Source organism: Salvelinus sp. IW2-2015, linkage group LG5 (genome assembly GCF_002910315.2).
Source record: "Salvelinus sp. IW2-2015 linkage group LG5, ASM291031v2, whole genome shotgun sequence".
In the NCBI taxonomy this organism is placed as follows: domain Eukaryota; kingdom Metazoa; phylum Chordata; class Actinopteri; order Salmoniformes; family Salmonidae; genus Salvelinus; species Salvelinus sp. IW2-2015.
Window position 1 is genome coordinate 32,156,552 of NC_036844.1, and position 25,586 is coordinate 32,182,137.

The window sequence follows — 25,586 nt, forward strand, 5'->3', positions numbered from 1 at the left end:
GGAAGATTTTTGAACTTGGACACTGTCTCGTTGGCCTAACGTTATATCCTAATTTGACTTTGGTGTTGGTCATGTTCTTCACGTTACCGTCTCTGGTAAATAGATACTATATCAAATAAAWWCCAAGTTYATTTGTCACATGCACAGGATACAGAAAGAAGTGTGTAGTGAAATGGTTACTTGCAGAGAGTATTTTGTTTAGACATGTAGCTAGCTAGCTAAACAATGAGCCATAAATCCCAACTCATAACCTTACTATCCTGCATGAATCTGCAGGTAGCTAACCAACCATGTTCAATGTTAGCTAGCTATKTAACATAAGGCTATAACTAGCAYTGCAAATGGCTCTGAGATACGAATAATATTACTACACAGATCATACATGTAATGTTAGCTAGCGAGCCAGCCAGCTAACGTTAGCTAGCTAACAGTACACTTTAACTTGAAATGAAAATAACTTTCTGACAAAATTAGAAATGTATAATATCTGAAAATGTAGCTAGCAAGACTATCTTACCCGTCCGTATATATGGATGAACGCTTCTCCCTCTCTGTCACGGATGCCATGGTTGCCCTTAGTTTGAAGATGTAATCCAGAGACAGGTGTTTTATACAACAGCCTTCTGTGTGTWKTCTTTTCGACTCCCTCTGCATATTTGCAATCAAACGCTAMAATTTTCTCCATCTCCTTAGTAATCATACTCTAATTCCACTGGGCATTCCACTGATTTCAAAACTCGGTCRTRCAGAAAGTGGAGAACAACACTTTTTCAGTTCTACTACGTGATATATTTCAAAAAAGCAGCGTTAGAAAGGATTACCTACACACACTGAGCAGCTCATGTTATAGACAGAAGCGAGCTACATGGCAGACCAACTKTCGGCATGTCCAGCCCATCCATTATATCAGCCAATCATGGCTAGCGGGAAGGTTCCTGTCCTTTTCCGTGGCTAAACCAACTAGGCTCGTAATTTAACAATTGTATTCATATTTACAGATGGCATACACGTTTGTGTCAAACGCATTTTGATACAAATAAAAAGTTAACGTTCAAATGCCTCTCCTGTGAAGTAGTGATGCTCAACATATGCCTAGTTTCCTGAAACAAGTCACATATTAAGACGTAGTCCCTCCTACGCTCACACAAACACACTGAAGACAGGAACACGCTCACATAGCTATGATCTTCTAAATGTACCACCACCCACACACTGCTGGGGGGTGGGGGGGTCACTGTCAGGGACAGAGGTGTGGGCGAAGGAAACGGTTTCTACAGTGAGACTCTGACTGTCAATCAGCCGTAGTGGGGGTTTCTGCTCAACAGAACAAGATCCAGGGCTCTCCTCCTTGGATGGTTACGTGAGCACACATCGACAGCTCAACATGTCCCCTTTGCTGTTATTCTTAGCTGTGTTCCATGTTCCCCAGACACAATGATAAATAACACAGTGCCTACATTTTAAATAGTTGCAAAGTTGCATTCCCCCCCGCCACCGCCGTCATGTGAACTAAAGTGTGCTGGGACCAGGCTGAACACACAAGTGTTAGCAACAGCATGGCACATTAGAGGAACAGAACGCAGGTAGTGGTGAGGGGACAGTAGCGCACACTGAGCAGCTGGGCCAGTGACCGTGGCCATGGCCTAAGAGTGGGAGACACCCTGAGCCTGTGCTTTATACACAGCGTACAGGGGCATGCCTTTGACTGGTACAGGKAAGCTATTTTGAGGCGCCGCAGGGGTGAACCGGAGGGCAGTAAATAATCGAGAAGAAAATGTCCTCTCCTTTCTGCCCTCCCATGCAGCCTATACACACCCCACTGGCAGCCGGAGGAAGTAACTCTGATCTGTGTTGGAGGTTCCAGCTGTGAGAGAAGATGCGGTGAGAGGGATGGGTCAGGTCAAGCCCCAGCCCTAGCCTCCAGCCCCCACCATCCAGCCTAGGTCCCTGCTTCTCAAGGGGAAATGTCACCCTGAATCTCCATGAAAAGAACTGATGGGGTCATTGAACATCACACAAAGGGGATCTTTCCGCATGAGAAATGTATGGTGCTCAGGAGGGGCTCTTCTTGTCAGGCAACACTGGGCTTTGGTTCATTTCCCCCACTGCTCTGTGGGTTCAGGAAGAATCACAGTGCTTAATGTGAGGAATGCAGACTGAGGAGCTTGCTCTTGACCCCTAACTGAACTGCTATCTCCAGGGAAATCTCCATTAAACTGTTGGGGGTTACCAAGGGGAGAAGGCAGAGGAGCAGGAGGACACTGGGTAGTATGGGTGGTGGCTGTGGTGGGGTCACCCAAAGGTTCTGTCAGTTCACAACACTGATGTGATGGAGTGGCACTGGTTGGGATTGATGTTACCTCTATAACACTGTGAAAATCCCATACACTGTTAATTCTAAAGAAAAGTAATCAAATAACTAGACAATATTTTAACTAGATAACAGATAACTGATAACAGGTAACCATCATCACACTACAGGATATTACATAGTATCATCCTCTAGCTGTTTTCTGATTTCTCCTGGAACTCAGACTGAAGTGGTTGAGGTGAGATGGCCCATATTCTCTCATCATCGGTGACTGACACCTCTTGGCAGTTTGCCCCCTGTCAGATGTCTATACTGATGGATCAACCCCTTATCATGCCTGATGGTTTCTGATCTGCTCATCAAATGGTCACGTGGGATCAATTCCCAAGTCATGGAGACAAGATACCACTTACCATATTACTGACAGTACCAACTGATTGTTGAGTGAATCTCTGAAAGCCTTCCATTTTAGTATCATGTTTAAGAAGTGGACATTTCAAGCATGGAACATTTTTATGTTGTGAGTAGCATGATGTGAGAGTKATCTTACAGACTGGGCTGGGATAATGTTGAAGCTGTCAGACAGCTGATCTAGTCTTTAGTCCTCTCACACTGCCACATTAGCACTGTGACCATAGAATTAAGAATTACAATAGGATCTCTATGACTGTGACCTTGTGGTCTGATCACAGGGTCTTCAGACGTGCCCAGCCCGGTCGTCGCAGTGCCCACACACAAAGTGTTTTGCCCCCCAGCCCAGTTTCCTAGCAGCGCCACCCAGAGGCAGCCAGAGGAAGTAACRCTGACCTGTGATGGAGGTTCTAGCTCTGAGAGAAGATTCAGTGAAAGGAATGTGTCAGGTCAGGTAGAAGAGAAACAGCAAGGTCAAGTCAACAGTGATCAATTTGAGGGACCCTGAGCTGGGCTGCAGACCGCAGAGGGAGGCAGGTGGTGAATGGAAACCGATGGAGGCGTACTAGTCCAACATACTGCCTATGTCACAGAGGATAACTCTGGGCTGCTCAACCAAGGGTACTTCCACCCCTGCAGCACTGTAACAATAAAAACTATGCCAATGTCTTACTCACCAGTGGTATAGCAGCTGCCACTATTGTCAAAGCATTTTTAGATTTGTGAATATCTCACTTGTCGTTTCCCTTCAGACACCCCTTCTGTTTCTTCCATCCCCAGGAACAAGGAAAGATCGATGTGATCTTCAACGTGGGGACAGATGACATCACCATTGGCGAGCCGGCTGTCATAGTTAGCGATGGCAAGTACCATGTTGTGCGCTTCACACGCAGCGGTGGCAACGCCACCCTCCAGGTGGACAACCAACCTGTCATCGAACGCTACCCGCCAGGTAAGGCATGGGGAAGGACTCTTTGAAAAGGAGGTGATGGGTGGGGGTGGGAGTGGGAGTGGCAGTTCCAGATATGTACTGTATATATTAAGAGAATGGGAGGGAGAGGGAGAGATAACTAAATTGATCCAGGCTGCCAGGCTGTATTTTGAAAACACAGACATGGAGGAATGTGCATGGTGATTCCAATTCCAGCTCTAGCAAACAAACATAAAATATCACATAAATTCAAGGACAGTTGTTGAATGCGCTTGGCAAGCAAGAAATTTGCCTTTTGCCATAGAGTAAATGGGGGGGGTTTTCAACACGCTCCAGGGTTCTGTTTTGATATGTGCCATTTCACTATTTTAATGTATTCAGAGTGCTTTATGGAGTCGCCACATGGAGTGCCCAGATAACTATTGCATAAACAATCTAATAACAATCTGAAAAGGACACATTTTCCTGAAGCTGCCTTGATGGATTTGGATTCTTCACAGTAATTGTAGCAGCCAGGCAGAGTGGAGCTGAGAATGGGATCTTCACACAGCCTCAGAGCAATGAAGGACCCCTCAGCAAAATCTCAGCTCTCATTTCACCCCCCCCCCGCCTGTAAAAAAATTGCTTTTATATGAGAGCACTGTGGATGTGTGTGTGGCTTGAAAGGATGGAGAAAGGAGCTCTCAGAACATTCTGTTGTCTGATCCCTGTCCCCAAGAACCTCACATTCTGTTGTCTGTTCCCCGTCCCCAAGCCCTCACATTCTGTCGTCTGTTCCCCGTCCCCAAGCCCTCACATTCTGTCGTCTGTTCCCCGTCCCCCAAGCCCTCACATTCTGTCGGTGTTTCCCCGTCCCCAAGCCCTTCACATTCTGTCGTCTTTCCCCTCCCCAAGCCCTCACTTCTGTTGTCGTTCCCCGTCCCCAAGCCCTCACATTCTGTCGTCTGTTCCCCATCCCCAAGCCCTCACATTTGTGTCTGTTCCCCGTCCCCAAGCCCTCACATTCTGTCGTCTGTTCCCCATCCCCAAGCCCTCACATTCTGTCGTCTGTTCCCCTCCCCAAAGCCCTCACATTCTGTCGTCTGTTCCCGTCCCCAAGCCCTCACATTCTTGTCGTCTGTTTCCCGTCCCCAAGCCCTCACATTCTGTCGTCTGTTTCCTCATCACCCAGCCCTCACATTCTGTCGTCTGTTCCCCGTTCCCCAAGCCCTCACATTCTGTCGTCTGTTCCCCGTCCCCAAGCCCTCACATTCTTTCGTCTTTTCCCCGTCCCCAAGCCCTCACATTCTGTCGTCTGTTCCCCGTCCCCAAGCCCTCACATTCTGTCGTCTGTTCCCCGTCCCCAAGCCCTCACATTCTGTCGTTGTTCCCCGTCCCCCAAGCCCTCCACATTCTGTCGTCTGGTTCCCGTCCCCAAGCCCTCACATTCTGTCGTCTGTTACTCGTCACCAAGCCCTCACATTCTGTTGTCTGTTCCCCGTCCCAAGCCCTGGGCCCGTCCCCCAAGCCCTTTCTAACAAATTCAGCCCCAAAAACAATATCTATATTGCATCCTTATGATTCATTTTATGAGCCAGAACATGTTAACTAATATCTAAATAATCGTTTCTTTCCAAATCAAATTGACCAAGCTAACAATAAAGGATTATCTCAAATGTGTCATTTATTTTCTTGATTGTTAGTTCATGATGGAAATTCCCCTCTTCTCTACCTTACTTAGATATAGATTCTACTTTCACCTCTTCTCTAACTACTTAATATAGATTATACTTTCACCTTTTCTCAATGAACGAGAACTCTCGTCTTCTCCACTCCATTCATGTAGTTCCTCAGGAACACATTGTCTGAATATTCAGTACATAATCAGACTATAACATGTGTTGTGTAGTACTCAATCAGTTGTATGCCCACATTTGGCACAAGCATATTATTTTACTTATCTTTATTTTTTATTATTTTACCTTTATTTAACTAGGCAAGTCAGTTAAGAACCAAATTCTTATTTTCAATGACGGCCTAGGAACAGTGGGTTAACTGCCTGTTCAGGTGGTAGAACGACAGATTGTACCTTGTCAGCTCGGGATTTGAACTTGCAACCCTTCAGTTATATAGTCCAACGCCTAACCACTAGGCTACGGTTAGGAGTTGTGAGTGTGTTTTGATAAGATTTTTGATACAGACATTTCTTTATATCTGTTAAGTGTAGAAGACCAGGGTAAAATTAACTGTACATTAGAGTTACAGCAGAGGTTTAGTTACAGTACAGCCAAGGTTTTTATCAAGTGGAGGGCGGCTCAAGGCTAGTTTTAACCAAGGTTTTTATTTTATAATGGCTATCTCATCCACTTTGGCATGCCACCTCTGGGGCACAAACCCAGTCAGTGATTGGCCCAAATATAATATTACTGTGTATGTGGAKGGAGTAGAGCAGTGGAGATAGATGAGAGAGAAAGCTGAGATGCCATTGTGGTCCTTCTTTTGGAAGGTTATTTCATTTTTAGTCTGATACAAGATGTGTAATCCAATGATGAAATGACGCTGGAGTGAATAGCAGCCGTTTTATTGGCTCCTGGATAATTGTGCTATTTTGTGTATTTTTTTTCGCTTATCTGAACTTTTCTTGTACATAATGTTTCCACCATCGTTTCCTACAACCATAAAGAGCTTCTGGACATCAGAACAGCTATCACTAAACTTCTACTTCCATGAGTCAGAGGCGAAAGACATATTGATTATCACAGACCAGGCCCAAATCACCAACACTCAAAGAAAGAGGAGAGGGTGCTATAGAGCCCCACAGTGGAGGTGATATAATAGCCATCAAACCTAGCAGTCAAACAGGGAACATTGTTCAAATTGTAGGTGATATAATAACCATCAAACCTAGCAGTCAAACAGGGAACATTGTTCAAATTGTAGGTGATATAATAACCATCAAACCTAGCGGTCAAACAGGGAACATTGTTCAAATTGTAACAGGGGCAGGCAAATGACCCTCAGGATGACAAATCAGAGCAAGATTATCAAATCAAATTTTATTGGTCACACACACATGGTTAGCAGATGTTAATGCGAGTGTAGCGAAATCCTTGTGCTTCTAGTTCCCGACAGTGCAGTAATATCTAACAAGTAATCTAACAATTCCCTAACAACTACACACAAATCTAAAGGGGTGAATGAGAATATGTAAATATAAATATATGGATGAGCGATGGCCGAGCGGCATAGTCAAAGTGCAATAGATGGTCTAAAATACAGTATATACATATGATATGAGTAATGGAAGATTTGTAAACATTATTAAAGTGGCCTTATTTAAAGTGGCATTGTTTAAAGTGACTTGTGATCGATTTATTAAAGTGGCCAGTGATTGGGTCTCAATGTAGGCAACAGCCTCTCTGAGTTAGTGATTGCTGTTTAYCAGTCTGATGGCCTTGAGATAGAAGCTGTTTTTCAGTCTCTCGGTCCCAGCTTTGATGCATCTGTACTGACCTCGCCTTCTGGATGGTAGCAGGGTGAACAGGCAGTGGCTCGGGTAGTTGTTGTCTTTGATGATCTTTTTGGCCTTCCTTCTACATRGGGTGGTGTAGGTGTCATGGAGGGCAGGTAGTTTTCCCCAGGTGATGCGTTGTGCAGACTGCACTACCCTTTGGAGAGCCTTGTGGTTGAGGGTGGTGCAGTTACKGTACCAGGCGGTGATACAGCCCGACAGGATGRTCTCYATTGTTCATCTGTAAAAGTTTATCAGGGTTTTGGGTGACAAGCCAAATTTATTCAYCTGTTGCACCTTCTTCACCACACTGTCTGTGTGGATGGACCATTTCAGTTTGTCTGTGATGTGTACGCCGAGGAACWTAAAACTTTCCACCTTCTCTACTGCTGTCCCTTCGATGTGGATAGGGGGGTGCTCCCTCTGCTGTTTCCTGAAGTCCACGATCATCTCCTTTGTTTTGTTGACGTTGAGTGAGTTGTTTTTTTCCTGACACCACACTCCGAGTGCCCTCACCTCCTCCCTGTAGGCRGTCTCGTTGTTGTTGGTAATCAAGCCCACTATTGTTGTGTTGTCTGCAAACTTGATGATTGAGTTGGAGGCGTGCATGGCCACGCAGTCGTGGGTGAACAGCGATTACAGGAGAGGGCTGAGCACGCCATTGCGGGGCCCCAGTGTTGAGGGTCAGCGAAGTGGAGATGTTGTTTCCTACCTTCACCACCTGAGGGCGGCCCATCAGAAAGTCCAGGACCCAATTGCACAGGTCGGAGTTGAGACCCAGGGCCTCCAGCTTGATGATGATTTTGGAGGGTACAATGGTGTTGAATGCTGAGCTGTTGTCAATGAACAGCATTAAAACATAGGTATTCCTCTTGTCCAGATGGGATAGGGCAGTGTGCAGTGTGATGGCGATTGCATCGTTTGTGGACCTGTTGGGGCGGTATGCAAACTGAAGTGAGTCTAAGGTGGCCGGTAAGGTGGAGGTGATATGATCCTTGACTAGTCTCTCAAAGCACTTCATGATGACAGAAGTGAGTGCTACGGGGCAATAGTCATTTAGTTCAGTTACCTTTGSCTTCTTGGGTACAGGAACAATGGTGGCCATCTTGAAGCCTGTGGGGACAGCAGACTGGGATAGGGAGCGATTGAATATGTCCGTAAACACACCAGCCAGCTGGTCTGCGCATGCTCTGAGGACGCGGTTAGGGATGCCATCTGGGCCAGCAGCCTTGCGAGGGTTAACACGTTTAAATGTCTTACTCACGTCGACCACGGAGAAGGAGGGGGGGGGGGGCACAGTCCTTGTTAGCGACCCGCGACGGTGGCACTGTATTATCCTCAAAGCGGGAAAGGAAGGTGTTTAGTTTGTCTGGAAGCGTGACGTCGGTGTCCGTGACTTGGCTGGACTTCTTTTTGTAGTTCGTGATTTCCTGTAGACCCTGCCACATACGTCTCGTGTCAGGGCCATTGAATTGCAACTCCACTTTGGAGATAGGTTAAGGTAGGTTTTAATAGTCACAGTGGGTACAACATCTCCAATGCACTTCCTTATAAACTCACTCACCAAGTCAGCGTATAGATCAATGTTGTTCTCTGAGGCTGACCGGAACATATCCCAGTCCGCGTGATCAAAACAAACTTAAAGCGTGGATTCCGATTGGTCAGACCAGCGTTGAATGGTTCTTGTCACTGGTACATCRTGTTTGAGTTTCTGCCTATAAGACGGTAGGAGCAAGATGGCGTCATGGTCGGATTTGCCGAAGGGAGGGCGGGGGAGGGCTTTGTATGCATCGCGGAAGTTAGAGTAGCAGTGATCGAGTGTATTGCCCGCGTGAGTGCTGCAATCAATATGCTGATAGAATTTATCTTAGCCTTGTTCTCAAATTTGCTTTGTTAAAATCCCCAGATACAATAAATGCAGCCTCAGGATATATGGTTTCCAGTTTACATAGAGTCCAGTGAAGTTCCTTGAGMGCAGTTGTGGTATCTGCTTGAGGGGGTATATACACAGCTGTGACGATAACTGACGAGAATTCTCTTGGGAGATGATATGGTCTGCATTTGATTGTAAGGAATTCTAGGTCGGGTGAYCAGAAGGACTTGAGTTCCTGTATGTTGTTATGGTTATACCATGAGTCGTTAATCATGAAGCCCTTCTTCTTCCCAGAGAGGTGTTTATTTCTGTCGGTGCGACGCATGAAGAAACCCAGTGGCATAACGACTCCAACAACATATCCCGAGAGAGCCATGTTTCCGTGAAACAGAGAATGTTACAATCTCTGATGTCTCTCTGGAAGGCAACCCTTGACATTATTTCATCCACCTTGTTGTCTAGAGACTGGACATTGGCGAGTAGTATACTCGGAAGTGGTAGGCGGTGTGCACTCCTTTGAAGACTGACCAGGAGGCCGCTCCGTCTACCTCTTTTGCGGCGATGTTGTTTTGGGTTGGCCTCTGGGATTYGATCCAATGTCCTGGGTGGTGGTACGAACAATGGATCTGCTTCGGGAAAGTCGTATTCCTGATCGTAATGTTGTCAAGTTGACGTCGCTCTTATATCCAATAGTTCTTCCCAACTGTATGCAATAAGACTTAATATTTCCTGGGGTAACAATGTAAGAAATAATACATTTAAAAAAACGAAATACTGCATAGTTTCCTAAGGACTCGAAGCAAGGCAACCATCTTTGTCGGRGCCATCTTGCAATGGGTATTATGACTCATACTGTGGTACTCTATTCAGGCCGATTTGCGTGATACCTAACGAGACTACGTCGGAGAGTGGATAAATAGTTATKWTGGCGAACATGCAATCACTGGAGAAAAAACTGGATGAGCTCCGTTTGTGACTATCCTATCAAAGTGATCTGAAGAACTGTAATATCCTATGGTTCTCTGAGTCATGGCTGAACAAGGACATGATAAATATAAATCTAGCTGGTTTTTCTATACATCAGCAGGACAGAACGGTGGCATCGGGGAAGCTCAAGGGAGGGGTTGGCTCACAACTGGTGAGCAATCTCAAATATTAAGGAAGTCTCAAAATTCTGCTCGCTTGAGTTAGAATACCTAACGATAAGCTGTAACCATCCTATTTACCAAGATAATTTTCATATATATTTTTGTAGCTGTCTATTTACCACCAGAAACCGATGCTGGCACAAAGACCGCACTCAACGAGCTGTAAAGGGCCATATGCAAAAAAGAAAATGCTCACCCAGAGGCGGAGCTCCTAGTGGCCGGTGACATTAATGCAGGYAAACTGAAATCCGTTTTACCTCATTTCTACCAGCATATCACCTATGCAACTAGAGGTAAAAAAAACTCTAGATCACCTTTGCTCTACACACAGAGACACATACAAAGCTCTCCCTCTCCCTTCATTTGGAAAATCTAAGTGTAATTCTATCCTCCTGATTCCTGCTTACAAGAAAAAACTCAAACAGGTAGTACCAGTGGCACGCTCAATATGGAAGTGGTCAGATGAAGCAGGTGATAAACTACATGACTGTTTCGCTAGCAGTGAACCATGCATGAGAGCACCAGCTGTTCCAGACTGCTGTGTGTTCACGCTCTTCGTAGCCGATGTGAGTAAGACCTTTAAACAGGTTAACATTCACAAGGCCGCAATGCCAGACGGATTACCAGGACAAGTGCAGTCGCAAAAARCATCAAGCGCTATGATGAAACTGGCTCTCATGAGGACCGCCACAGGAAAGGAAGATCCAGAGTTACCTCTGCTGCAMAGGATAAGTTCATTAGAGTTAACTGCACCTCAGATTGCACCTCAGATTGTTGTGTAAGGTCTTTTTGACCAAGAAGGAGATTGATGGAATGCTGCATCAGATGACCTGGCCTCCACAATCACCCGACCTCAACACAATTGAGTTTGGGATGAATTGGACCACAGAGTGAAGGAAAAGCAGCCAACAAGTGCTCAGCATATGTGGGAACTCCTTCAAGACTGTTGGAAAAGCATTCCTCATGAAGCTGGTTGAGAGAATGCCAAGAGTGTGCAAAGCTGTCATCAAGGCAAAGGGTGGCTACTTTGAAGAATATAAAATATATTTTGATTTGTTTAACACTTTTTTGGTTACTACATGATTCCATAATGTGTTATTTCATAGTTTTGATGTCTTCACTATTATTCTACAACGTAGAAAATAGTTGAAATATAGAAAAACCCTTGAATGAGTAGGTGTGTCCAAACTTTTGACTGGTACTGTATATATTTATTTTTTCAGAGTAACTAGCAGTTGATTGTAATGTCTGTGTATCAAATTTTTATGCTATCATGAATCACTTTCTTCAAGAATAAGGAACCCTGCTAGGCTACTTCCCCTAACAGTAATAATCACCATAGTCATGCCCTTCCATTGAGATGATAACAACCAGAAAACCTCTTCCTGCAATTTACTTAAACTGTGTTCATGGTTCTAAAGGTTAAATTGTGAATTGATGTTGCATGCGTTGTTTCTCCCTTGCTGATTTCTCCCAATTACAGTTATATCTGTTCTTCTATTTTGTTTGCATTTAAGCCCTGATGCTTGGTTAAAAAGTTCATAAATACACCAATCCCCACCAAATGAACCAGCTCAGAACTTTATAAATAGAACTAAACACCATTCTAACTAGTATGCCCTTTGTTACTATCCCTTTAATAAATACCACTAAGTAAAGCACAAGTTTTTTTAAACCTSAAGCTGGGTTCAAATTGATAACTTGCTAAACGTGTTAGCCATGATGCCCTGTCTCTAACCTTGTGATCTTTCAACTTCCAGATTTAACCTCTAATCTGTCTCTCCAAATTCTCTGAAGGGAACTTTGATAATGAGCGCCTGGCTATTGCTAGACAAAGAATCCCATACCGACTTGGTCGGGTAGTTGACGAGTGGCTACTCGACAAAGGTAAACAACAAATTAATTCATCCATTAAACAGTTGCTAAATCCAGTTTAAATCCCTCTGTCTAATCCCTGTAAGAGGTGCAGTGCTAAGAGACAAAGGTGACAAGCAAAGGATCAAATGCTGTTACCTACTGTATGTACAGTATAGAGATACAGATGTCKGCATGTTGGGTTTGTTTGGGACTGGACTGAAATTGACTGTGGATGGTTGTGACTATGATGGGAAACAGCCATCTCAGCCATATAACCGATAGCCATTTAGAATAACTTACCTAATGCCATTTAGTATCATGAGTGATAGTACCGTACATCTACCAGGTATCCTTTGCCATCCCCTTCTGGGAATGCTGCACCTCTTCAGAGATTTTAAAACTATTTAACTAAATAAACATAACCCCTGACTAACCCTCCAACAAAGTCCCTCCTAATTACTGTGTTTAATTAGATGCTGCTGATTTTATTACATTGGTATTATCTGTTTATTATTCTTGTGATGCGAACATCATTGATGATAATAACTAACCTGCTAAACAACTGGAATAATTAGCTTGTAAAGGAACATTTCATCTAATGCTGGTGGTTCTTGCAACAAGGTATTACAGTATCTCACAGTAAACCTTCCATTTAAATTAACATCCTGGTCTCTCTAAATTCTCTAAACTGGATGGTTCATGTATAGTCCACGCTGCGGTTAATTGGCAATGCTAAAAGCCCCACGCTAATGTGACCTCACTAAACACCACTATACTCTCCCTACTATACCTCCAGATGATTTCCCTGTGTCTTGGCAACCATATCACAGACATGTTCAGGGACAAAGGGGCTGAGACCCTGACAGACAGGTAAATTACTGCCACTGCAACACTGCATAGCTACATAGTTAATCGGCATTCTCCTGATAAGGACACACATTACATGACCCTCTCTCAACATGCTGATCTCACTGAGTGATGATTTAACAGTAARAGTGCTTATTGTCAGTGCTGCTCCAGAGAAACAACACTGATTGGTCCACCAGCCTCTGACCGAGAGGATGAAGGGAAATGCCCAGTCCCTAGTTGTCCATCAATTCAAAGAAACGACTTCCTGTGTTTTATGAAGGGAAGTTATGTGTTTACACTTTCCCATGACTCTCCTTTCTCCCCATTACTCTCTGTGAACACACTGATATCTATAAAGTCAAAGTATACCCACTATTGTGCCACCTTCCCCTCTTGCAAAGACTTAACCCATTTGAAAATACCCTTTTTTGACCCTATGACCAGGATTAAACCAAGTCACGAACTCTGCTTTTAAACACTAACCAGTTGATGTACCAATCTAACATTCAAACTAACCACAGCTTACCCTCAGAGCATATTAGGCCCTTATCTCTGTGCCAATAAGACGACTGAATAGAAATATGCAAAATACAAACCAGACCACTTTGATTGAATTAAACATTCCAGACAAGGTGTTAACATGCCTATCACAACATTTTACTAAGGCCCTTCTGAGTCTTTAGCACGGTATAACTCATATTATAAACTGGGTGGTTCAAAAACCCTGAATGCTGATTGGCTGACAGCCGTGGTATATCAGACCGTATACCACGGGTATGACAAAACATTTATTTTTACTGCTCTAATCACATTGGTAACCAGTTTATAATAGCAATAAGGCACCTCGAGGGGTTTGTGGTACAGTATATGGCCAATATACCACGGCTACGGGCTGTATCCAGGCACTCTGCTTTGCGTCGTGCATAAGAACAGCCCTTAGCCGTGGTATATTAGCCATATACTACACCCCCTCGGGCCTTATTGCTTAAATGTAATTGGATGTCTGCCTGTTTGTGTCTGTCTCTCTCTCTCCACTTCTATCTCTTTCTTTCTCTATCTCTCTTTCTCCTCTTCCTTTACCTCACTATAGGAAGACAGCTGACCATCTTCAACAGCCAAGCAGCGATAAAGATCGGGGGTCAGGATAAAGGCCGGCCGTTCCAGGGCCAGATCTCTGGTCTCTACTATAACGGCCTGCAGGTGCTTAAGCTGGCGGCAGAGAGTGACCCCAGTGTCCAGGCTGAGGGGAACCTGAGGCTGGTGGGAGACTCACTGTCAGTGCTGACCACTGAGACCACCTCCACCACCCCACTGGCTGTCTCCGACATGTCCACCACCATCATGGAGACCACCACCACCATGGCCACCACCACCACCCGCAGGCAACGCTCACCCAGCATGAGGGAGAGCATCTCCCAGGTCAGAGGGAGGGGCGAGTGGGGGCTTGTGGGCAGGGCAGGGTACTAGGGCCATGTTGAACATTATTAGTGACCAATGGTGCAAGAGGTGATGTAATGATGGCTAATGACTCAGACTAGCCATTTTATCAGTATGTTAACAGTCCCCCATTCAGTAATCCTGGCTTTAACATTGTATTATAAGGAACTATACGGTCTTCTCCTAATGCTAGAGGTGATTCTGACAGGACTGTGGGTGAGCTAGTTTGAGGGATAAACATTAGGCCGACAGCATAAGTAACCATTTAGATGGGAGAGTTCTGTGAAGATACTTCGCCAGACAGATAGACAGACAAACTGTGTGTCCTTTCCCAGGAGGTTGGCTGCATGAGACATCCATCTACATAAAAGCTCAACAGGCAGACAAATCAGAGAGCACTACAAAAATGACCCTTCAAGAACACTTTCACAGGAACAATCTCCATGTCTCTCAATTCCCTTGCACATTTTCAACATAACCATGCTGCTTGCCTCTGCCAATAAGAGGCAGTAATTACTCATTAAAACCAAGAGATTTTCAATAAGGGAACACAGACAAGGCACTGGACCTAGACATGTTTTTGAACATAAGTTAGCTCTATTGAACGTGTTTTTCCAATTGCTGGTTTGTTAAACTCTCATTCCAAGGTGAAATATGGGCTACTCTCTGATGGGGAAATGCATTCACTTCCATTTGTCTGTTTGTATTGTGCCTTTAAATGTCATGGTAACAGTGCACAGCAGTTACACAACTAGCAGACCCTGTGGAAGTCAACTGCCTCAGAGATGTGATGCTCTCTTTCTTTTTTTTTCAAATCCCCAAAAAGCTAGATTTACAGGGATTTTAGCAGATAAAGCTACAATATTTTTCTACACTGCCTATTATTAGTCCGCCCCTGGGCACATAGATCCAAGCAGAAGGCCACACCACGTTCAGTGTAGCTTGTCAAGAGACCACCATCCTCTGTTCCCCCATTCCTTGGAATTAAACCTTATATGCTCAGCCTTCGACTTTGTTCATCAAGAGATGAAGGAAGGTCACGCTCAATAACAATTTATGCCAATCACGGCTAAACTGCCTATTTCCATATCCAGCGATACGGTAGTCATTTGCATGAATGTTGATGAACCTAAATTCAACCCCACGTAGAACCTTTAAGTAGCTTTAATCCAGTCTTGCTGAATGTAAATAGCCCTAGGGAGACCAGGAGAGGGTTTACAGAGAGACTGTTATTAGGCTCCCAGCAGAATGTGGCTAACTACCACGCTTGCCCTCTCAACACATGAAAACATAAGTTATGTTCATGAGCTATCTGAATATTTAAATCAACATCAGTCACATGGAAAGAGAGGTTATCAAAATATTCAGTACAAGTCTAAAATATATTTAAAGTAGGAAATGACTGTTTGTCATGTTTTTCTCTAACACTCTGAATAGGAGAGACAAACACCTGTGTAATCACTTGGCAATCCTCTCCCCTCTGTTGTGGTTAGAATGTATCCTCCATCCTGTACTCCGTAGGGTTAAGACAGCAGGACTCCTATGGGCATGTTACAGAACAACACGGTCAACTGCCTCTGTACCATTAGACGACAGTAGTGGAATATGAAATGCTGTATTTATTTCTCAGGTAGTGGTTTTCCTTTTAATGGGATTTGTGTATCAGTCTCCGGGCTGAACATTAGTTATGGTGTCATGTCATACATTTCCAAAACAAACCAAGTTAATAAAACCTACAATGCCACCATAAACAATAAACATGTCTTATGAAACTACAGGCGTTGCATATACAAACACAGGGAGGAGGTACTAATTGCTTTATGAATGCAGTCAGGCAGATCTAATAACAGCACAGCAGCATATTTTAAATAGAGACTCAAAATGCCACAACGGTGCTGTGTGGATTAGAGAGCAAGACACAAGTGCCAAACAAGACAACTCTTTTATCGTCCTCCCGTTTCAAACGGCAAAACAATTTGTTCTGATCGCAGTTACTGAAGGTTTATTGAGAACAAAACATAGCGTTGATACCCTTTAAAACACTAACTATGGCCCCAAATGTCTTAAAAGCACATTTGCTGGATGAATGTCTTAAAAGCACATTTGCTGGATGATTGTACTCTGTAATAGCTATGGCCCAGTAAGCATGTCTAGTTCCGGACACATTCCATGTGTCTGTCTGTAAATAAATTGATATGGTGCGGCGGGCGAAAGGCTCCTTCCTCCAGCTGAATAAGTTGGTAATAGGCCTGTCCATACGATAATGAAGGAGATACATTGATGTCAATCATGGCCTAACTGCTTACTTCCCTGTCTATGTAAATCGAGAGCATTAGCATAGATTTACATAGACTAGATTTCTCAAGCCCCTGTTGAATTTCAGTGATRTTTCTGAAGGTCATAATGCCAGACAGCTTTAGGTTTTGGCTACACCTACTGGTTGCTTGTAGTAACTACATTCTTTGAAAAGCGCTCCGGGCAGGCCAATGAATAATGTACTGTATGTGAGAGCTGTCAAATAGCGGTGTCTCATACCCAACCTGTGTGGATATGATTTATCATGAGGTGTCTGTGCCTTGACATGTGAGGACCAAGTGATGCATTAATGTAATTTCCTGGTCAAACAGTGTGATATTTATATAGCTTCTGTAGTCCAGGATATTGTTGAATGCATACATTTAAGCACAATCATTGCATCATGGATCTAACCCTGTGAAATTGAATCCATGCCCATAATGGATTTTTATTATACTATTGATCTGGTGGAAACAGCAATGGCTGCAATACTCCAGACTAGCCATTTTAGAATTCTCAAATAATGAAGTTTCACTTCAAGTTTATTTTTTTGGAARACCTTTGTATTATTGTTTTATTCATGTCTGACATTGACAACTAAGAGTTTTAAAGATCCTGGTAAAAGGCAGTATAGATCTCAAAGCCAACAACGTTGTGTCCTCTTCTCCTCAGTCTCAGAACTCGGATGACATCTTGGTGGCGTCTGCTGAGTGTCCCAGTGATGACGAGGATCTGGAGGAGTGTGAGCCTGGAACAGGTGAGTCTGTCTGTCAGCCTTGGCCTGGGGTTTAGTGTCATATCAAGGCCCTAGGAGGGACCGGGAGGGAGCAGGAGCTCCCCTACTGTACCGGGTGTCTTCCTACACTAGGGACCAGTAGGCTAGTTTTAACCAGCTCATGGATACATTGTATGGTTCTTGATCTAGCTAGCCTTATTATCGCTACTTTTAAGTTTGCCATTTTGTCTCTTCTCATTGCTAGTCTTTTCCTCAGCTACTAACTCTGCTCTGAACTCACTGTTAGGAGAGATGTCATTACTGCCAAGGATCTTATTTGAAGATTATACAATCTCTTTCTACCCTTTTGTGTCCACTCCCCTAAACAAAATAAATAAACAACTGGGGGAAACAGCTGGGTCATTCTTGAATTGCAGTGGTAAATMGGGTCTATGTCATACATTTCAGGATTCCATTGATAATTTGGTGTCTTAATCCTAAATGTCACTTGGGGTTAGTCCATTTAAATCATATCCGTCTCGTCAATTTTTAAGGTTTAATGACCTTACATTTGAGCATGTGTGGCCTCCATTTCAGAAAATGTACCTATAATTGGTGTTACCATCATTGGTGTTACCATCATTGGTGCTACCATCATTGGTGCTACCATCAGTGGTGTTACCATCAGTGGTGTTACCATCAGTGGTGTTACCATCATTGGTGCTACCATCAGTGGTGTTACCATCATTGGTGCTACCATCAGTGGTGTTACCATCATTGGGGTTACTACTCCTACTGGTGGCACAATGTTATCATAATGGTAAAAACAAATAATAAATATGATTTAGTCATTTAAGCTACCATTATTAGTTGATTTAGAATGGAAAGATGTACRCAAATACATGTAAATAAATCAGAATCTAGAAAAATGTAGTAATTCCTTTCCAAATGCCATGCTCAAATGTTACCGTAATTCAATAACGACCCAGCTGGGACCTTCAATGTACAGCTGGTTGGCAGAGGCAGTGCTKATATCCATCTCACAGAAGGCTCTGACCCTGGTGTGTGTGGATGACTTATCTTCATATTCACTGCCTCTGGCTCCATATGTCACTACTAGGGTTACTCGTGAAATGTATTACATGTTCCATATGCAGAAAGGTTTGTTTTTTCTTACTTCATTTTGTAATAACAGGAATTCTTGTTTTCATGAAAATGTTTAAAGTGTTTCAGAAGCGACGTTAGATCATGACAGACCGGTCAGCCTTAATTGTCCCCAGTTTGTTCTGTAGGATGTCCTGTAGGATGTCCTGTAGGATGTCTTGCAGGATGTCCTGTAGGATGTCACAGATTATCCAGATAAACGGACATTGTCATGATCCCTTTCTCTCCACGTCTCCTCTTGCCCTTCCCTGACACTCCCTTTACTAACAACACTGTCAGTAGAGTTAGGTGAATTAGGGCCTAATTTATTTATTTCAATTGACTGATTTCCATATATGAACTGTAWCTCAGTAAAATCTTTWAAATTGTTGCATGTTGCGTTAATATTTCTGTTCAGTATATATATCGGCTTTATTAGATTTTTTCATTGTTTTCCTAACCTTGATATTTTTACAGCTTTGTTCCCTAATACATGTGTGCCTTTGTTATTGGTTATATTAAAACTGAAACTCCTGCTATGAGAGGTTAAATACTTACAAGAAAGGCTTGATGTGGGTTTACAAACATGAAAGATGTTCAACCTTAGTACTCTAACAAATGTTGTCACTCACATGGAAACAACCGCCTAAAACTGCAAATAAAACTCATTCTGATTGGCTGTTCATATAAAGAAATCAGTTAKTTGAAATAAATTCATTATGCCCTAATCTATGGATTTCACATGACTGGGCAAGGGCGCAGCCAGGGGTAGGCCTGGGAGGGCATAGGCCCACCCACTTGGAGGCCTGGGAGGGCATAGGCCCACCCACTTGGAGGCCTGGGAGGGCATAGGCCCACCCACTTGGAGGCCTGGGAGGGCATAGGCCCACCAACTTGGGYGCCAGACCCACCCCTGGCTGCGCCCTTGCACAGTCATGTGAAATCCATAGATTAGGACCTAYTGAATTTATTTCAATTGACTGATTTCCTTATATGATTTATATGACTGTAACTCAGTAAAATCTTTAAAATTCTTGCATGTTGCGTTAATATTTCTGTTCAGTAAATATATCAGCTTTTTTTTTCTCTTCATGCAAAAATCATGGGGCAATATGTTGATGTGCGTAAGTGATTTGATGTATTTTTTGATAAAGAGAAGTCCAGAAATATGAACCTGTAAGCAAATCCATATTGATGATAATACTGTATAATTAAATATCTTCCATATTAATTATCTTGCCCCTACAGGGCGTAATATTAGATTATTTGGAACATTCTAAACACTCATTGTGTTTGTAATATAAGGAGCACAATTGTTCATTAGTCGTGTCTGGGGTCTCGTAATGCTCCTCTAATGTGTGCTCCTCCTATCTTCTCTGTTTCTTTTCTAGGAGGTGAATTAGTGTTGCCTATAATAACAGTGGATTCCCTTGAGCCCCCATCCATCGCCACCCGTCACCCTGCTTTCCCCCCTCCTCCCACCTCCCTGTCCCCACTTGAGACCACCAAAGAGTCCCTGATGCTGTCCAACCCTCACCCTCCCTGCCCCTCGGACCAGGAGGACTGCGGTGACCCTGTGGAGGTCTCAGCCTTTGGTTCGGGGGAGTTGACGGAATCAGATGATGAGGACTTTTACAAAAACTCCCCTCTGGTCACTGACAGGACAGTCCTGCCTCCTCCTCCCCCCGCCGCTGGTGAGGGCCGGGCCCAGAAACCCCATAATCCCCGCCCCCCTCCTTCTGCTCCCACCACCAACCCTGACCAGCTCCACATCCCCGCGGGCAAAATGAACACCCGTGACCAGGTGCTTCTGCCCCCTGCCCCTCCGTCATCCCGGTATACACCTGGACTAACTTACCCCCCCAATTTCCCCCATGTGCCCACAGCCGACCCTACAGCCCCCGGTGAGAAGGTCATGCACCCCGGCCTGGTGGATAGGATCGGGGAGTCCAGTAGCACCACAGGGATGGTGGTTGGCATTGTGGCAGCTGCTGCCCTCTGCATTCTCATCCTCCTCTACGCCATGTACAAGTACCGCAACCGTGACGAGAGCTCCTACCGGACGGACCAGGGACACAGCTTCATRAACAACCCAGTTGCTGAGGGCAACGGGGCCATGGTCAAGCTAGAGAAGACACCAAGTATAACGGCTACAGTAGCCAAGGCTGTCACCAAGGGCAACAAGAACAAACAAAAAGAGTATTARGTCTGAGAGAGGGAAGAAGAGAGAAGGAGAGCAAGAGAGAGATAGGCTAGAGGAAAATCATGGAAAGGGGGTTCTCCCAATTAAAATTCCACATGATCCACTAGATAAACATCCAAAGTTTAGGGTGTAATTGTTACATTTGTGCCACAAAAAACTAACAAAAAAAACTACTTGCCATCAGTATTTTCACAGTTCCAGGTAAATTATATATTTTTKATTTCTATCACATACCAAGTACTGTATTGGTTAACATACAATTTCATACTGGATTAGAAGCCTATCCATTTGCTGTCTTTGTATATAGCACCCCATCTATCAACTGTATGGTTATGGTTCACAGTGAAAACTGAGCTGAGACCATTGTACTATAAAAAAAGACCATTGTACTATAGAAACAGATTTGCATGAATGTCAGTTCTCAAGAATCTCAAGTCTCTCTGTCTTCTAATAACGTCAGAGGTATCGGTGTGTACCGATTGGTCATTATGGTAAATAACAACAGAGCAACCCAATAGCGTTTACTAGAATAAACAAAAGCCATACCCATACTTGGAGACTGAGTGACCCACCTTCTCAGCAGACTAGTCTACCCCATTTTGTGTTATCTCGTGTTAACAACTTTCCACTCAGTCTATCTCTCTGGTTGTCCATGGTGAAATGTTGCTAGTTGAATATCATTGAACCATGTTTTAAGCATAATGATGTATTTCTTTCCTTATGGAAAATACAGGTTTTCAAAAGTAATATACAATTCACAGCCTAATTTAGCCAACAACCCCTCTATCTGGATGAATGAGATGAGCCAGATTCTCTCATCTCTGTGTGAGGAGAGATCTACAGTGTGTCATTCCATCCAAGAAGAAGTTCCTCAAAATGCTACTGTAGCAAAGACATTGCTCTGTAAACATTTTTGTATGTAAAGACGTCTTGGGATTGAAAAAGCTTTGCTCGTTTGTTCTCTGGAGTACATAGACTAACAGACATGAAAAATACACTTCATGTGAGAGATGTTCTGCCTCCACGGTTACCACTGTCAACACTCCAGCCAGATCCCCCATGAGGAGAAGTAGAGAGTGAATATGAAAGGGAGCTTCAGGACACAGATTCACTTTTGAAGAACTTTTTCTAGTGGTTCCTGGGTAGGGGGAGATGCCCAACCTTGTGTCAAGAGGCTGGCTTTCCCTTCCTTCTTCAATATTGACACAAAAACTGGAAAGGCACAAACAGTAGAAACATATCTTTGAGAGATAAACAAGTGTTTCCTTAGAAAGCAAACTGAACATGTATTCTGGTTTTTATACCCATTAATACAATACTATTCTGTGAGACATTATTGAAGGTTTGTGAATTGTATAGCTATTTCTCAGATATTTCAGTGTTTCTCTTGTTAGCATTCCTCCTTAACAAAATAAGGCGTTCAGTTGTTTATGTTGCCTTTTATAATCAGATACAGATTTGTCTATGATGAGACAACATTGTCTGACTACAGAAACCCATATTCAGCATTTTCTTTTTCAATGTTGAATGGCATTACATTTCCATTAAGGACTGGTTAGTGATTGTATGTAAACGTTTCAAGAGAAAACACAAAGGATGATGTGTACTTTTTTTTTTCTTGGTTCTTCATTTTATGTACACTGAAAAACATGTCTTTCTTTGTCTGTCGTGTTGACATTCTCTCCGTTGTATTATGTTAATATTTWCAATTTCTGGGATTTCCTCTTTATTCTTTTATTCTTTTATGAAGTGCCACTGCTCCAGAGTATATTCCTGTCCTCACTCAWTGATATTGTAAAGTGTTCCTGTGAAATTAATCTTAATATGTGTACAGTACATTGACAGAGGGGAAATACACTTGGTAATATACTTTGTATACTCCTGTGTTGTGTGGCTTTTTTATGGGTACAAATGCCTTATCAAATGAATCGGTCGCACTACTACACCTAGCCACCATAATGACAGCATAAACATGACTTGACATCTTCAGCTTTAGCTTCCAATGACACGCGCATTCATTTAGTGGTAGGTAATGCATAGCTAGGTAGCTAATATACAGGTGCCAATATTTGACTTGTCAGCGTATATCATTTTCCCCTATTCATCTAAGGCGGAAAATACATATTGGTTTCCCCTTTCATCTGTGTTTGGTGCTAGCTAATTAGTTGTTAGTTAGGTCTTCAGCCAGGATGGAACAAACAGGGGGAAGGATCACTCAAAACTGGTGCATTTGTCACATGAAGAGACATGCAAAACTCTTGACATCCTTGATAGTCATGGTTTATGAACATTGTCTGGCAGTCTCTATTTTTTTTTAATGAAGTATACCCAGACCTCACCCTGTCCAGTGTCAACTGTAATTGTCCAAGATTAACTAGATAGCTAGCTTGATAAAGCAGTGCTGACAATTCCATTTGGGCAAGCTATGACAAATTATTGTCTATACTGATGCTGTTACAATAACCAAGCAGTTGGATCAACAAAAAAGTGAAACCATGATGTGATGTATGTTGGATGTTGCATGCATTTTCAATGTTCTTTGAGTGCTTTGTGTATCAGCAAATTTGCTTAAGATAATCTCACTGCGTCCATGATGCTTGACATAGGTGTTTTCAAATAACCGTCAGTCAAAATGAGCTCCTCGCCCGCTCAGTCCTTGGTAGTTTGACATGAGAGAGAAATTATTTTRTCTCAAATTTCGAGCATTTTTATCTGAAAAAATATATTATGGGTGATGTTTTAGTCACTCAAAATTCTATTTTACATAGGAATCAGAATGACTGTTCGGGACCTTTAAAATACTATTTCAAAACTTCAGAAGCTATTTTGAATACATGTTCTTGGTCCTACTACACTCTCTGGGTTAAAAACAACCCAATTTGGGTTATTTGGTAACCCAACGCTGGGTAAATATTGGACAGAACACACAAGTGGCCTATTAGGGGCGTGGCTTTCAGATAATTATTTTTGGCCACCCGTAAGACAGGTCGTCATTGTAAATAAGAATTTGTTCTTAATTGACTTACCTGTATAAATAAAGGTGAATAAATAAAATAAGAGTAAATGTCATTCCTGTTCATCAAGTTAAGTTTGTACACTGCAAATTTCAATTTTCCTTGAACATTTTTGCACATTACATATTCTAATATAAAATGCAAAAGGCACTCGCACATCTGAGCAATCTTATTTGCAGGTGCATGGCAACAATTGAACAAGATGAAGGAAAAAGGAAACCGCACACTGKTCTTGATAGTATCACCGATATTTAATAAGCTTACGTATCGGCCACACGMCCTTCGTCAGAGCTTTTGTGATTTTTTTTTATTTGCACCCTTATGTAGACCTGGCCCCACCCACATCRGTTCTACACATCGAAGGGGGTTGGAGGCAAASGAAAAACAAATAAGTGCTACCAAATATAACAATATGCATTTCATAAATATTACAAAAGTGTATAAATAAGGCGTATTGAACACGTCTGTAAAACCTCAATGAGGGAGGGCATAGCAAGTTTTCATTAGTCATTGGGTACATCGTACGAAAAACGTCAGAGTAATCTACAATAGACACATATTTCATGTTCAAATTCACAACATAACATACATAGGCATTTCATCATTAAGTCCTTTAGGAAATAATATCTGGAGGGTGAAAATCCKAAAACATTTTCTTTTACTCAGAGTATTATTAATATCTCCTCCCCTGTCTGATATCTTAACTTTCTCTATGCCACAAAATCTAAAGGTGGAAATGTCATACTTCAGGTCATTGAAATGTACAGCGACTGGATAATCCCTGTCGTTTCTCCTGATTYAACTTTTATGTTCACTAATTCTCTGTTTGAGAGAGCGGGGTAAAATTCATAACATTATTATTTACATATCCAGCATTGGGATATGCATAGGCTCTTGAGGAACTCTACAACTGTGTAAGCTTCAAAAGTGTCAGTGTTCAACCTTAACATGTAATAACAATACAACAGAACAGATTAACTGAAAAAAATGTGATAGATCTCCAAAACTATCTCTGGGAGTCACAAACATGTTCTATCAGGACCACTGTTCCATATTCATTTGCATGCAGAGCACCGGAACTGAAGCGGAATTAAGAACCTGTGTTTTGTGCAGTCATGATATGCCTGGATTTTAACCTTTATTGAGAGCTTTTTCATCAAACCTTTTCTTTTATGTCACATTCTACAGCACCATCATTAGACAATCGCTTTCATTTTTTGTGTAATTCTCATTTCTGGATAAGGCTTAAATACAAGACGAAATCTTGCTACAGCATGTCACATGATTGTGKAAAACACAGGGCCCTAGTCTAAACATAGTGTAATGTGTGAGTGAGATGAGTGTAGAATCACTTTCTGACTGGGTTGGTAACGGGTGGGTTCAACTMTGTTCTCTTTTTGACAGCCCTGTCACATGACACACCCAATTATTAACTGACATCTCCCATGTGTGTTAACTTTTATTATCACATGTTTCAGTCTCCAGTAGACATACTATCATAAATTAATCTGTCAGTCAATCAATCAATCAATGAAGATCCATGAAGAGGTGCCTGGTTCATGGGAGATGTCCACTGGTCATAGACTACCACTCCAGGAACACCCAACTGGTCGTCAACGCACTGAGATGGACCCTAGAAAACTATCTGCATCAGTCAAGTGAGGTGACTCAGCTAGCTCCCAACTGAAATATCTACAAATTATCTTTGTAGATAATAAGTTATTACATTAATAGGTGATGGTAAATAAACATAATAAATACAATAACAATGTGTTTCTTACAGAAGGCTGTGTTTCCTCAGAGGGTCCCACGTTGACTCCAGGATCAGCCCCAGGTTCGTCCCCACGCTGACTCTGCAAAACAGGGTGATGGAGAGAAAGTGTTTCAACAACATTTAAACAAGTTTCCA

The 25,586-nt window shown here is 42.8% G+C and overlaps 1 protein-coding gene across 5 annotated transcripts in view; it reads left to right on the plus strand.

Moving 5' to 3' along the window:
- The window catches only part of nrxn2a (neurexin 2a), a 365,106-nt gene extending 342,565 nt beyond the window's left edge, over positions 1 to 22,541 (plus strand). For 4 of the 5 annotated variants that reach the window (XM_070443705.1, XM_070443701.1, XM_070443702.1 and 1 more), the window contains 5 exon segments: positions 3,503 to 3,674; positions 11,962 to 12,051; positions 13,961 to 14,289; positions 17,275 to 17,359; positions 19,852 to 22,541. In XM_070443705.1, coding sequence (XP_070299806.1) covers positions 3,503 to 3,674; positions 11,962 to 12,051; positions 13,961 to 14,289; positions 17,275 to 17,359; positions 19,852 to 20,672 — 1,497 coding nt within the window. In that variant the 3' untranslated portion in view covers positions 20,673 to 22,541. 5 annotated transcript variants of the gene reach the window in all.
- The last annotated feature ends 3,045 nt before the right edge of the window (positions 22,542 to 25,586 follow it).